Source organism: Patiria miniata, unplaced genomic scaffold, assembly GCF_015706575.1.
Source record: "Patiria miniata isolate m_02_andy unplaced genomic scaffold, ASM1570657v1 HiC_scaffold_14, whole genome shotgun sequence".
Lineage (NCBI taxonomy): Eukaryota > Metazoa > Echinodermata > Asteroidea > Valvatida > Asterinidae > Patiria > Patiria miniata.
The window spans coordinates 2,812,755-2,828,267 of NW_024037052.1; the positions used below are offsets into that span (position 1 = coordinate 2,812,755).

Sequence of the window (15,513 nt, forward strand, 5' to 3'; positions counted from 1 at the left end):
TGACAGAAACAATAGTCAGTTTTATTTCATCACACCTTAGGCTACATATACCCGAAAAATGACGGAAATGTCTTCGAGCATTCCACAACCTCTTTAAGGTTATTTGGTACATTTCAGCAAGTACAGTTTGTACCTCAGAAGCCTCCTTTTTATGCAATAGCAAGACTTTTTTAAATGTTGGCGCAGACTTTTGTAGACGCTGTGCATTCAGCACTCAGTAGCCATCTTTGAAGTGTTTAATGCTGTTTTAATTTAGTGCCCTCATGGTCTGGAGCATTGAATTTGTGGTCTGCGGGTAATTCTGCAGGTTGTGGGTTCTAGTCCAGCCTGAAATTATGGTGCGTGTGCCCTTGGGCAAGGCACTTTGTCACTCGTTGCTTCTCCCACCCAGGAGTAAATGGTTACCTGTGATGGCAGAGGTGGTTATTGTGGTTGATTTTAGCTGCTTTGTGCTGAAATGGCAGCATGGAGCTGTATACTTCCAGGGAGCTGAGATTGTCTTTGGAATGTTTCATGGGCCCAGTGAGCAGGGGTAATAATGATGTAGCACCTTGAGCATCAATACTGGATACAGTACATGCACTTTATAAAAACACATTAGTAGTAGTAATAATAGTATTATTAGTATTAAAGATTTCTGCAATACAAAGGTTGATATGACTTTGTACTTTATTTTCTGTGGACTTCCTCAGATTACTGTCCACCGTGTCTTTCTTAATAAATGACTTATTTCAAACATGGAACCTATTTTGTAGGGATCAACTAAGTGTAATTCTCGTGGCAATAACTAGTGTGGAGCTTGCATTATTTACTTTCACTTCAAGTTTGTATTGAAAAGTTTCATTTCTAGAAAGGTACCCTGTGATTTTAAGGAGAGCACCTTTCAATTCAACCAATTGTTGCAGAGAAGCTTAGAGAGTACTCAGTGTGTTTGAGAATTAAAGGTTTCTAGCCATTGGTAGAATTGCTTGAGAAAGCCAGAGTTAAAATAAATTCTGCAGGGGCTGCAAATGTTTGTTGCATATTATTAGCCACCGTCGTCACAGTGGTTTTTATGACTGGACATACACTCAATCAAGAAAGAAAGCCCCCCCCCCCCAATACTTTTTTTGTCTAACTCAAAAACTACTGGGTACCTCTCAACTCTCACTCAAATAACTACTAATCAGTAGAGACATTCTTTAACATTCCAGCTATACTCTTTATTTGGCCCAAAACGGTGATAATGTGTACGAAATTATGCAATTTGTGACAATGATACCGAAAGAGTTACACTTTTGTATACATGCAAGTTGAGTGTGAACATTTTGTCTTTAACGCAATTTTCCAACAAAAATTTCTTAAAATTGATTTCTTAAAATCTTTTCACCCTTTCCTTTACTGCATACTCTTCATGTTCTTCGAGGTTAAAGGAAAGGATAAAAACATAACCAACAAAACTTGAAATTATTTTGTAAGAATTTTTTGTTGGAAGATTGTGTTAGAGACGAAATATGTTCACACATATACAAAAGTGCATATTTTTTTCGGTATGTCATAAATTGCACAATTTGTACACATTGTCACTGTTTTGTGCCAAATAAAGAGAGTACGACTGGATTAATTTCTGTCCTGAAATGTCGTTATTTGAGCAAAAGATGCTCAGTAGTTTTTGAGTTAGACCAAAAAAGTATCGGGGGACTTTCTATTTTGGTTGAGTGTATATATCAGAATAGAAATTTTCATGGAGGCAATAAATAAAAAATGAATATTGGAAGCATTTCTGTCTCTGTGAGGTATATTCACAATTCCTTTTATTTTGTCAATCTCGTGCCCATCCATACACGTCATTATTCACAGCATCATGATACAAAACTTGGAAGGAAGTTTACAACACCACAAATATCTGTTTGCAAATATAAGTGTGCAACTTTTTTGGGGTTTGGGGGATTCACGACCCCATGGATGTGTTCCACATAACAAAAGACACTTTTATTTTACATTTTTTTACAACTACAGGACAACAAAGTGAACGATTACTCATTTGAAAACTGGTCATCAATAAGTTCCATTGCGATTCTCCATGTCTTTTTAATTCATCCATTTAATGAAAAGGTACAAAAACATCTAAAAGTAACAATTACATAAGACAACATAAAACAATGGGTTTGCTATTTTGCTGTACAAACAAATGAGAAATTAAACCATATAAGTTATGAATATGTTTTAGGTGCTGCATAATTCTTCATTGTTTTATGCACCAAATAACATAACACCGATTTCAGACTAGCGTTAGAGAGTTGCACTGAACCAAACTATTCGTAAGATTTGACTAAATCTTTAGTTAAGTCGTGGAAAGAGTTGACTTATGCATTCATTGAGATCCACTCCACAGGGTAGTCAACAGATAATAAATTGAATGAAGTTCGCCGGTCTGAAACCAAAGTCACTCGTAATACTATTTGGTTTGGTGTGACTCTGGGGTGCCAGTCTGAAACGGGTGTAGTAAAATGGCAAGAATACAATATGCTTTTTTTGTGACTCTACACATAACTTAACATTCAATACTCGAAGACAAAAAGTAAGTGTTTTTTATGATTGACTGAAACAAAGCTGATTTTGTGCAAATTAAATTCCATGAATACAAGATAGTTGAATGAAGTGCACGCGACAGCATCCTTACCAGTTCTTGCATTATTTACATGATTTATCAGACTATATATAGTCAGGATCCCTCAACAATGCAAAATGAATAATGCCACACATAATTGAATACAAAAAACGATCAAACATATTACAATCAATTTGAGGTGAATGTTGTTGGCAAGATCGCCAATAGAGGGCAGTATATCAATGCTGCTTTCACCCATGTGACAACAGTAGGGCACACTGCCAATTTATTTCACACACATTGTCCATGGAGAGCAAATTCCTCCATGCATGTGCACCACTTTGACAAGGAAAGTCAAACTTGTCATCTGAACATGGGTGCTTTTACGCTTCCACGGATTTGAGAACAAGAATGATAAGGACACCAGCGAATATTGTGACAAATGACAACGTTGAACAATTCTTCAGATCATAACAGTATAATGTGTACACGATCATAAGGCCAAAAAAAAAAAGGCTCCTGTTTCTGGTATGGAGCTTGCCCAAAAAGTGGTGCGGCGACGCGGCTTTCTTTTTTTTTTACCTGATTTTTTTGCTTCAAATGTTGGCTGATGACTGCAAATGGTGCCCGACTAAACTTAGTACAAATATATGGGAGTCCAGAGAGGCCACATAAAGCTTATTCTCGACCATAACCCAATCTAAAAACACGTTAAAATTGTGCAGCAGCAGGATTCCAGTCAAACCAGTGAGTTTGGCGGTTTTGAGACATCATCTTTCATGGAAAAAAAACCTTTTTCATTTTGCCGACGCGCATGGCTACGGCGACGCGCGCGCATACCAGAAACCAGAGACTTTTTTTTTTGGCCTAAAGCAACTGCTCTGCCTAATATATCAAGTGCCAGGTTCTCAATGAACAATTCCCAAGTTTCTTTCCTTCTGTTTAGTTGAGAGGTCAGTAGTACTACATGTCATTGCTTGATGCAGTTGAGAATTCCGATGCAAACCATCTTCGGTAATCAAAGAGTTCAATTCTTTGCTTTGGAATGTTATTTTGTTATTTTACCATGTTAGTCCAAATAACTTCATGTGACTTTAAGACAAGTTGGTTATTTCAGATACAACATCAGAAAGTCAAACTTTTTTTCAAACAGAAGCAACCTTTTTAAACACACAGTGCATTTCCCTATTTCATTTTATATCTCACCCTGCAGCAGTTTATTTAGAAGAGCTCGGTAATATGCTCCGTAGAAATAATTGCCAAAACAATTTCAGGATTTCCTATGCCAAAAAAACTAAAAAAATCTGCTCAACATTTCTATGAATGTGCCCAAAGTTATGCAAATTGCATTACCATGGTAACAAACAGCTGCTCCACAGCTGTTTTCACATGAAAGCCGGCAACATGTGTTATCGATCACAGGAAGTGAACCAGCCAGATTCCTGGTCATGTAATGTGTAAATTGCCTACTTCCAAATATTCCCAGATTTCACTGTTTATTTTGGCAGCATACACAGCCGCTAAAAAAAGTAGGTGTACATGTACTTTGCAATCACACTTGTTTAAAATGCATCAATGCAGTGGCACATCATTGTTTATACATTTCCCATGCTTGCTTAAATGTTCTGCTTAAACTGAGTAATGATTAGCTTTATAGAAGGGGTAAAGTAGATACGTATATGCACAATGGGATGGACCAAACCGTTTATGCACTTTTTTTTCACATTTAATTCGTAACTGTTTTAAACAGGAATTGTTTTGTTTTGCGAGGGTAGGTTAGTTTGTACACATATAACATAACCGCTCGTTTCCCAGTGCTGTGGTTTACCACAAACTGTCTGAGATTATTGCCAAATTCCTCCAAGTTTGTATCCGCATTTAAAATGGCAGAATCTGTTCGAGGCAATCCACTTCAACAACTCACTCATTTCTGCATCAGAACTTTAAAAACAAAACAAGTGCCTGGTATGTTGGACCAATTGCCTTTTTGTTCTGATAACAGTCCACTCCGCCATGGCGCAGTTGCGAGTGTGTACCCTTGCTAACTTCTTGACCAGATTCCACGCTGGTGATTCCCGGCTGAATTCCCCACGGAAGATCCCTCAGCAGACCGTCAGCTTCCAGCTTGACTTCCAAGACAAACTAGCGTTGTCAGAATTCACTGGAAGAGAGATGGCTGCCGTGTTGCGATCGTGTTGGTGTGGTTCCGCCCGTCCGACTCGTTTCTCGCGAGTGTTCTAGGCTGCCTGAGGAGAAACCTCTCACTCGTGACGTCATCAGTTATCGCTCCGCTCAAAACGCAGAGTCCCTTTCAAAGTTTGTCTAAACCTCTGTGGCATCACTGGATGCAGTTCTTACTGCTCGGCTGAACAGTTGTACCCATTGTTTCTTGTCGTGTTCATCCGCGGCAAAGAATGTGAAGGACTGATTGGCATTGGGGTCCGTGGACTTGACTCTGAATGCGTGCTTCACTGCAGAGACAAAAAAATAAGGAGAGAAAAAAAAATATTTAAAATTTCTTATCCAATGTGGCAAATGGCTTAAATAGATAAAAATAGAGTTTTAGATGACACATAACCGAAAGTAACATTTTTTGGAGATGTGCCACGGAAGTGGATGTAACCAACTAAGTGATAAATCAATCATTTCTTCCTGGACCTTCAACTCAAACCAGCTCATAATGAAACAAATTGACTGGAATTTCAGACTAAAGACCAGTAAGCCCTTGCTTACATTTGTCAGGACACAAAAACATGCTTGACCATCACAGAGTTGGTCTTGGCCACTGACTGACCGATGACCGATGTGCCCCTGACCTCAGTTTTAGAACCCCCCCCCCCTTCACCTCTGCCTCTGGTGTGGTAAAGGTCACATACTGGGTCAATAAAAAACTCCCTTGCAGGGGTATTCACAAATTACTTTGGCTTCTACATGTAGGATTAGCATATGGTACAGAGCTCGATGATCATTAACATTTCATTTAAATTGAGTACTATACAGAATGCAAAACATCTTCAGTCGACTCTCGTTAATACAAATCAACCGGACCTAGCCAAAATGTTTGTTATATCAGAATGTTGTACTAAGTGGAGTGCTGGTCCCATTCATTGTGCACATAAATGCACAGTCGGGACCAAGGCTTTATGTTTGCTATAACCAGAATTTGTATTAACAGAGTTTGTACTAACAGGAGACGACTGTAAATGCTTCTAAACCATTCACCTATTCAGTTTGGTGTTTACGAGTCGGTGATTGTATTGCAATAACTGTCACACCAGAGAAATTCCCAACCAAAAAAACAACAGTGTATGAATCCATATGTTTGTACACGCATTATTTGCACTGGACAAGTTTTTTTCAACAACATACCAGGAGTGTAAGTGTAAGGTTTAACAACAAACAAAACACGCCAGCTGAGTTTATCCAAACTTGTTTTGGCAATGTTAAAATAACCGCATCGGCCTCCCCTACACACTGCCATGCAACCCACGGATCATGTTGCCTAGAAGACCCACTGAATGAGTATCATTACTCCTACATCTGGGTTTAGGGTTACCCATATTTGGTCAAGGTAAACACTCCCCTGGACAGGGCTACCTCCCTATGTGGGCGTAAGGGATACGTTTGACGTGTTTCAGCAGTTCAAGAAAATGACAGGTCATAGGTCACCTTGTAAAACAGGTGCATTATCTCAGTAGCAAGCTGGATGCGATTCGGGAACTGTGATTTTACCAAATTATTTGTTTGTAACATTTAAACCAGATCGTGGAATTGGTTATCAGTGACACAGTTTGAACTAATAATTTGTGGTTTTGTGGTCACGGAGCAGACTCGGGAAGAGATAATCAATCTGCTTGATATGAAAGATGCAAGAATTTGGCTGATTTGTCTATGTCATTGAGACCGTGAGCAGTGAGCCTAGCATGATTCAGAGGAAAAACATCGGATCATCTTGTGGATTTTGAGTTGCTCTTACCTGTCTGACCGCCGGTCAAGCTTCTGAATGAACCTGCTAGTTTGACCTCTCCGTCGTCCAGGTCATCTAGCTGCATACTCTGCACAGGGATGGGGTTCTCATAGACCTGGTACATCTTCTCGTCGTTTCGCGTGGCTATTCTGGTCACTACCAGGATCTCCTCAAACAGGAAGACATGCAACTTCTATAGAAAAAAAAAATAAGAAGAAGAATAAATATAATGAAATAAAATAAAATAACAGTAACAAGACAATTTGTCAAATCAACTTCAGGAAGAAATTTAGAACATGTATGAATCACTGCAAACTGCAGGACCATCTGATGATGAATTCTCCACAAGATCTTTTTTCAAGACCGAGTCTTTTTTTTTTAAATAACAAAAATTGGGCCTGATTGAATGAGTGATGCACCCAAAATGTTCCATTTCATTCCCCTCCACTTATGTGTGGAATAACTTACATGTACTTTGTTCATGAAAAAAAAAGGTTTCTGGCACTGTGAACTGAAATTGCTAAAAACCCATTACCCAGAAACAACTAACCTTGAATTTGTTTTCTTTGATTATACACACAGACAGGATTGTCATTTGTATAACCTGATAAATCACACCCTTCATTGTAAAATCCTGCCTTGAAAATTTGTATGAACTGCTGTTATTGATACATGACAACTCATTATCTCTGGAAATTCTTTCGCAAATGAACGGCCATTCAGAAAACATGTCTGGAATGCCGCGCCGCAATGCCAGGTATTCCTCAGGTAACCTTGCCCGAATTGATGACTTGCAATCAGTCCCTGCAGGGGACTGTCAGTGGCAAATATGCTGGGCTCTTGTCAAATCTCATCACTCAGACTCTGTGAGTTGAGCCAGGCACAGCGAGCCACATTCACCCTGACTGCTTGGGCACGCACCGTAATGCTACGCGACTGAATAAACCACGCACAGCGTGATTCTTCGAACTGGGCAGACTTACACCTGGTTCAGACAGGCTTCCGCATTCCACAGTCGCGCTTATCTATATCACTCCACCGATTTGAGTTAAGCTCAACGTTTGAAACAAATAAGAGCAACTGCACGCAAACTTCGGACTGCTGCAATTGTTCATAGTTACTCCAGGGTCTAGTCAATGGAAACTTAACACACCTGGGGCCAATTTCATAGAGCTGCTTAAGCACAAAATTTGCTTAAGCACGAAAACGTCTTGCTTAATAAAATCAGGTTACCGGCCAAAACTCCATGCGATTGTTATGCTAAGTAAACAACAGCTAAATACCAGTCACAAGCAATGTACATCACATGGAGTTTTGGCCGGTAACCTAATTTTATTAAGCAATGTTTTTTCGTGCTTAAGCAAATTTTCTGCTTAAGCAGCTCTATGAAATTGGGCCCAAGTCTGCCTGTTTGAATCCAAAATCTATTAGGATCGACTCGAGTCGCTCTTTTGACTTCTTTTTTTTGGCGGGACCCTGGATTGGCATTCTGAAACAACTGTACATCTTTGAATTGTATTTGAATTCATTTACTTGCAAACGTGTTTTCTTTCGTTCAAAATGAGTAGAGGTTGACAAGATTGAAAGAGTGGATGGAGAAATCATTTCTGTTCTTGTGAAGTGCATACTGTCACCGTGATTGTTCAGTCAAGTCTGTTTGTTCATAGTGAGTGTCTGTCTGTTTTGTTTGTTCTTCTTACCATTCCTCTGCCTTTGGTGTTTCGTAGCACTCCGCTGCATAGTAGTTTCTTCTGTTGACTGATGAGAGGATTTTCTTGACTGTCTCTCAGATAGACCAGATGATCGATGTAGTGTCGGCATTTCATCTCCCCCGTCCGCCGATCCACCTCCTGGCTCACCCCCTCTGCTGCTTTGGTCTGAGGGCAAAACGTGATAAGATCAGGAAATGAGTGAGGAATGAACGATTCCACAGAAGATGTAACTGACAAAACCCAGCATTAATGGTGAATTGATTGATATTCATTAATGCTTTTCTTATTATCAACTTTGATGACTTCAACTCATGTTGACAAAAACATCAATAAATTTATCAAATGAAGCTCAACATGTGGTCAACAAGGCTAGAAGCACTCCGGGTTTGAGGTTAAAGGAAATGGGAACCAGGGAAACAATTTTACAAAGACAATGCTTGTGGCTTTTGCCATGTTTTCCTTGAAGTGAGCAATCACCACACAGAACAGACAGAACACGGTTGGGTGAATATGCTGATTTGAGAAACTGGCTTGAGAATAAAAAGTTGTCAATGGATGTTACTCACTGCTTTGGCAAGGTAGGGCTTGTCCGGATGCTCGTTGGGCGTCACCTCCAGAATCTTCTGAATCAAGAGGGGATACTTGATCAGTCTCCGCCTGGGCACGTCCAGGAAGTTCCACAGGTCCAGGCGCCGACTGAACGGCGACTCCTGGCATCGTTCCAAGAAATCCCGGACCTTCTTGTCTTGGCGTTTCTCGTCCAGGAGAACCTTGGCTGCCAAGAGGTTGGTGCAGTAAGCGGTGTAGATGTTGGTTAGCGTGGGCAGCTGCGTGAGAAATAAAGAGACATTTCGTTATATTCGTGCATACACCGGCAGCTCTGAGAAATGTTGCTTAGTATTGTCCTGTCTCGTGCTAGGATAAGAATCTGATGATTAGCTGTTTTACATACCCACTTGAGTAGAACGTTTCCAACGGAGTCTGTCGTTCCATCTGCCCCCCTCTGTTTGATCAGCGTGTTAATCAAATCTGCAAACAGAAAAACAAAAGACGAATGATGATTTGAACACATTCAGCAGAATTAGTAGACAATTTAGGGTAAACGTGAAAAAACTGTTCAAGAATGAAGGAGTCAAAAACATGCATCTCTGTTGAATTCTCTTGTAGGAGAAAATGTGAGAGAAACTTGATTATTTTCTCTATGGCCAACGGCTGATTTGCCTTATTTTTTTCATCTTTCCTAGCAGGGGGCCTGGGAATGATCTGGTTGTGCTACATGTGTGATTTTATGACAGCACTTTGTTAACATAACACCCTCCCCCCCCAAAAAAAAAAACCAACTCCAACATCTACCAGATTTATAATAAATGATACACTGAGACAAAACTAGGACAGTGTCCAAGAAGTCCGGAAACATAAAACTGTGATGTGTCTTCTAGGAACACAACCAAGGCACAAAGAGCCTGAATAAATCTGCAAGAGAAATGAGACACTTGGGAACAACGAAGCGTCGGATTCCCGGGAAGAATCCCTCATTCAGACATCACCTAATACCCACAATAGTTCACCCTATTATCACGTTCCGATTCAATTATCTCCCACGTACTGGTACTAGTCAAATATTCAGCTGCCAGGTCTGAATTTCCCTGAAACAAGCCTAAAAATATGACCACTTTACCAGGAGTTAATGTTCCATGACGGCAATCAATCTAAATGCATGCACCAATCTACATGCAGGTGCTGGCTTATCACAGCATTTCTCCTAGGGGAAATTAATCGTGAGGGAAGTGTTTATATGAAGGCACAGAACTCAGTTGAGTGTTGTATAGACCGTGGAATCGACTTGTTTACAAAATGCTGCACACACCGTACCAGCAAGATGACGTCAATGTGTCACTGCTTTCTATAGGTGGTAGATGTTTAGGGATACACAAAGGTTTTCTTGTGAAAATAGTTAAAGATAACAAAAAATGAACATGTCGACAGCCATTCTTTCTCGTAAAAAAAATAATACAATTACGTCAAAGAAACAACAATTTTCCCCTTACTTTGATGCAAGTGCTGCAAGTCCTCGAGTCCTCCGAATATCGTCTGCAGCTCCTGCTCACTGAGCATGCCCAGGTACCTCATGGAATCGCGATACGTCTTCATGATGAGCCTCAGGTCGTCCACCATATCTACCTCCCCACGGAACAGCTCGTAGATAACCTGTAGAGACGTTCGACCAGAAATACATTGTTAGGTCCGTGAAAAACAAATCTTCGAACTCTGGAGTGTACATAGGGACCACAAAGACTCTCAAGAAAAATGTTTTGATTTTTCTACAGCTATATTTGTTCACGAGCGACTTTTAACTTTTTTTTCAGGTTACATACATGTAAAAGACTTTCTAACAAATGTTTTTACCATCTTCTTGTTTTTATTCGTCGAAAATAATTAATATGATCTTAAAATTCTAATGATACCTGAAAATGAATAACTTTTTTCTCCAAAGATGACCTTTTCATTTTTACTTGCGTCGGTAAAGTTAATTTTTTTTGTCCGAAATGTGATTTCCTAGATGAAAATCTTAATGACACAGTTAATCTGGAATACCTGGCATGTTAAATTAATCTCCCTTCACAAATTTACAACTTATTAATTACTTCCCGCAGTTTTCTTGTAAATGATCAAATTCTACAGATTTTCTTTCTTGATGGGCTCACAAGGATAACCCTTTCATCGTCTTAATTCCTACCTCTTGTCTCTTGATCTGTCGCTTGGTCAGTCCATCGTTGATGTTTCCCTGCACCGTCTCTGACCACAGCATGCTGTCTCTCCTCTTTGTGGGCGTGGCGGTTGGCTTACAGTAAGGCTTGATATCGAAAGGTGGAGAGTGGTTGGTCCGAAAGCTCATAGACCGCTGCCAAAGAAAGAAAATAGAAAAGATAAAGTACTGAAGTTACAGCAGTTTTGTAGTCGAGTCCCCCAGAAGTCCACCACGAGTCCTTTCATTATTATATCACAAGTCCTTTCACAAGTCCTGTCACCAGTAACAGGGAAATGAACAATAACAAAGAAATGCCTTCAGCACAAATCGTTGGAAAAGCTTCTGACTTGAATGAGACTTGTGATGGACTTGTGTGGCCTTGGGATTGACACGATGACAACACCGAGTTTCACAGCTCCAGATTCCACAACACTGCAGCGTCCAAATATAAAGTGAGGCGGACACTAGTTGCTTCGCACTTTAACTGATCAAAATTTGAAGTCGAATGTACAAACAACAAAACCACTCCTCCAAAACTAACCACGCTTCCTGATGGAGTGTGCTCAGAGTCCAGGACCATTACGAGACCGGATTTTCAGACAACCGAGCCGACAGCAAAAATGAGACTTCACAGCGACTGCCCAAAGACGCTAGCCAAAGTGTTGCTCAGCTGAGATCAAGTTACTGAATGTACATGAAAATGTAATTGCCAATGCTTTTTATACCACCGATACTGTGCAGGACGGTGACTACGTTCATATGCCTTCCTTATTAAAAAAAAAAGAGTAATTTATTCACCCGAGCGTAGTACGGTGCTACCTGGAATCATTAAGTATACGAGTACGTAGCACACACTGATGAACCGAGAAAAAAAAAACTGTAATCACGTAGGTGGTGCTAGACTTGCCAGAAATGCACACTGCTTTTCTCCTTTTTTTTCTGAATAAGACACTTGTGGTGACGTCAGTCGAGTGTATGGTACACTGTAAGTGACATGCATGTTTCTGGCGCCATCAAATGCTGGGTATTGTGGGAATAAACAAGGCAAAAGTGACACAGATGGGTCCATGGGAGATAGGCGTACCTCTAAGTGCGTGGTAAAATCTCACAATAAGGAGTTAATCACCTTAAAGGGGGGGGGGGGGTGTGTTCATGTCCCGTTGAAAGCAATGTCAGATAGCGGACAGAAAAACATCCTCCGTGAAGATTTCAGTGTGGATTTGTTTTGCTGTGGCAATGTACCGGTAACGTATATTAAAATACGTAACTCAATGGCTCGCAAATCAACACACTGAAAAGATTGCAAAAAGATAAAAGACGAGGATATACTGATGAGTGAACACATTGTGCACGTGTTTGTTCAGAAAATGTATACCTTGAGACAGACGTGGGTTCTGATGTCATTTCAATTTCGATATGATCTTCAACATTGCAATGACCATAGAGCAACAAGTACACGTAGGAACTACCAATAGACAGTGCAAGGAAAACTTATGATGTACATGCTTTCTCTGCACGCTTAATAACAAGACCAAAAATTAAGCAACTCCAGTTGACCAAAGTATGTGGTCAATGGAGGACAAATGTACATGTAGAATGTTATGGTTCGAGTCTGAACTTAACCTGCATATTAACCCTAACTGCCTAAGCCTTTTTTGCTAGGATGCAACCTCAATCCTGCAAATCCTCCAATTTGCCTCATGGAAAATTAGCATAGATGTACAGTATAGCCTCAGGCCTACAAATTCCTCCATTATTTCTTGAATATGGTCCTTGGAGGGTGACCACTGCCTGAATCCTGCAAAAATCCTGCAGCAGTGACTGTCAAAAATTATGTTGAGGCTTGGCCAGTGACATCCTAGAGCAGTATGGAGGATTTCAAGCATAATCCAGGCCTACCGGTATATTTATACACGTACGTGGCTGAGCAAAAACAACCCAATTAAGGTCCAGCCCAAGAGCTTGACAAAGGGCTTCCTACAAAATCAGTAATGCATTTTTGCCAGTAACCTCAATCCTCCAAATTCTTCTACTTTGGCAAAGCGGATTTTTAAGGATGCAGGGTGGTTAGGGTTAACATGCAATTTCTGGTGACATTAGGAACTGAACCTTCTTGCAAATATTTTCAGTTTTGAGAGGAAAGAACTTAGACAAAATACCAATTGCTGAAACTACCCCCTCTACTTCAGTGCCTCAGCCCTCATTAGACTTAACCCTTACTCTCTGAGGGTAGTTTACTGCATGTCAGTTGGTTATGCCAATGCCCTCCAGCTGCAGTTTATAGGAGGATACTTTGATGTAGCAGTAAAGGCTCCAATTGGCAGGAGTTGGAGGCCCTGGAGGGTGCCTGATACTGACCAGCTGGGGGCACTCACTTTGTTATCAGAGGACTCTCATTGTTCTCTGTGGCATGTATTGGAGTGCCTGTCCAGTTACCCTTGAAATGACATGGCAGATATTGGAGGGCCATGCAAAAAACATAGGAGATTTTCTTGAGGCACATATTGGCATGCGTTGGAGGGTCTAGTAGGGTAAGGGTTAAATAAGGAAAACATGCAACTCTTAATTATTCTTTGAAGAATTCTGTTCTATTTAATTCTTCTTTGAAGAATTCTGTTCTATTTAACTCAACATTTATATTTGGACAGGAAACGTGCATTTGTCCTAATTGGTCCTAATGATGATCATTGATAAGAAATTTCGTAATGATTTTCGTAATTTTGCCTGCACGTGTGTCTTCAAGAAAACAACGTGCCTTTTTGTGGTCAGGTGTGTGAACACGTGCTTTAAGTTTGTTTTTAATCTTGTAAAGTTGCCACTGTGGGATTTCATGACGATTTTAATCGAGAAAAGATTTGCTTAGTCTCCTTGATATTTGAATGCTGGTCGGTCTAACAATCCTGTGTCGCTGCAATTGTATGCAATTTTAAATGTTTAATAATGCTAGGATTGTTTGGAACTAATACTGTGACCTTTTGAAATGTCAACTGAGCAGCTGAGGCAAAACCACACTTTTTTAACGGGAAAAACTGTCTTGAAATTGAACAGTCTTGAGTAGTCATGAGGTGGATACACGTGGGGAATAATAACTTGTACATACTCCTACCGGAAGTGACGCTAAAATCACGGTAAATCTACAGCAAAATTTGTTGAGCATGAAATGCCATCAACATTTGCAACGCAAATTCTTACCGTGACAACACAAATCTGCGTTCGGTTCAATTACATGCTGAGCATGAAACAGCCTTTACGAATCTTTGCAACAAAAACTGAACATTTTGAAAAAAAAGTGATAATATAACAATGAAACATAGTACGAGGTTTGATAGATGATATACTAGCTCCCTGAATGATTGGAACTTCGTCTCGGAAACTGTCTGTCAACTTCCAATACCGAGGGGAGCTAATATCGACTAGCGACCCTCAAACCATATTTTATTTGTTTACTATACTGCATTCATATTCACAAAGACATGTAGATTTTAGCTCGTAAAGAGATTCTGAGACGTCTTGTTCTAAGCTGTATCAAAAAGTCCCGCTTGTAAAAAGAATACAGTGTCATCTACAGATTCTTCTGAAGAAGCTACATGTGTAAGTGCATAACTCTGTGTTTCAAAAAGAAATTGTAATAAATCACACGAACTTCAAAAGAGAAGACAAGTTTTCATGGCAGTCTGATTCCTGGAGACAAACCGATCAACGCGTCACTTTCTGGGACAAGAACGCAGTCCAATCAGGATCTTAGATCACTCGGTAAACCCCTTCCCAAATCCCTGCCGTCACTCCGACATATTGAACAGCTTGGCTGGATCTGCACACACAACAGTGTCGCAGTTTAAGCTGGTTCAGGGAATATATCCTGAAGTGATTGGCCCAAGGGGTAATATCCATGGGCTATAATTTGATAGTAATGCCCTGCTACTGTTACATGTTTATATAGTCCAGTGAGGCAACTTTGTGATTTAACTGAGAAAACAGGGATTTTCTCGCTGATACCGCTGATTATGGGACACGAAATGGCCTTTTTCAAGAATAAAGATCTTTTTACGTTGTGACTCAATCACAGGTACGCTAGTATTTCTGCATTTGTAGTTGGGTTCAAATTACTTGGCTATAATTTGCAATTACACATGCGCCTTTAGAAGTGGCTGTTAAGGGCATAACGGATCATTTGCATTTATCCCAAAAGAAGCCTATCAAATTATTATCCCAAAGCTTACTTGGATTAAAGATTGTACTGGTACTAAACAGTACCCTGTGAAATGATTCCGTCTGGCTTGCTGTCATTTAGAAGAAATCAAGAAATGTTGGTGATTTCCAACAAATAAAGAGTGCTATCGACAAACTCGCATTTCATGATCAAAAGGTTGTGCAAGGTTTTTCACTATTCACTCGAAAAAGTGTAATATCCACTGAGCTGAAACTTGAACATGTTGAACCCTCTAGTTTAGAGTTTGAGTTGTGTTATTTATAGTGGAAACGACCGAAATGCATG

The 15,513-nt window shown here is 40.1% G+C and overlaps 1 protein-coding gene across 1 annotated transcript in view; it reads right to left on the minus strand.

Moving 5' to 3' along the window:
• Window positions 1–3,646: 3,646 nt before the first annotated feature.
• The window catches only part of LOC119721887 (rho guanine nucleotide exchange factor 3-like), a 49,678-nt gene continuing 37,811 nt past the window's right edge, over window positions 3,647–15,513 (minus strand). The window contains exons 7-13 of the mRNA XM_038191830.1: window positions 11,007–11,171; window positions 10,318–10,477; window positions 9,222–9,298; window positions 8,836–9,096; window positions 8,258–8,434; window positions 6,567–6,750; window positions 3,647–5,061 (exon numbers count right to left, since the gene is read on the minus strand). Of these exons, the coding sequence (XP_038047758.1) occupies window positions 4,913–5,061; window positions 6,567–6,750; window positions 8,258–8,434; window positions 8,836–9,096; window positions 9,222–9,298; window positions 10,318–10,477; window positions 11,007–11,171 (1,173 nt within the window). The 3' untranslated portion in view covers window positions 3,647–4,912. The remainder of the gene's footprint in view (window positions 5,062–6,566; window positions 6,751–8,257; window positions 8,435–8,835; window positions 9,097–9,221; window positions 9,299–10,317; window positions 10,478–11,006; window positions 11,172–15,513) is intronic.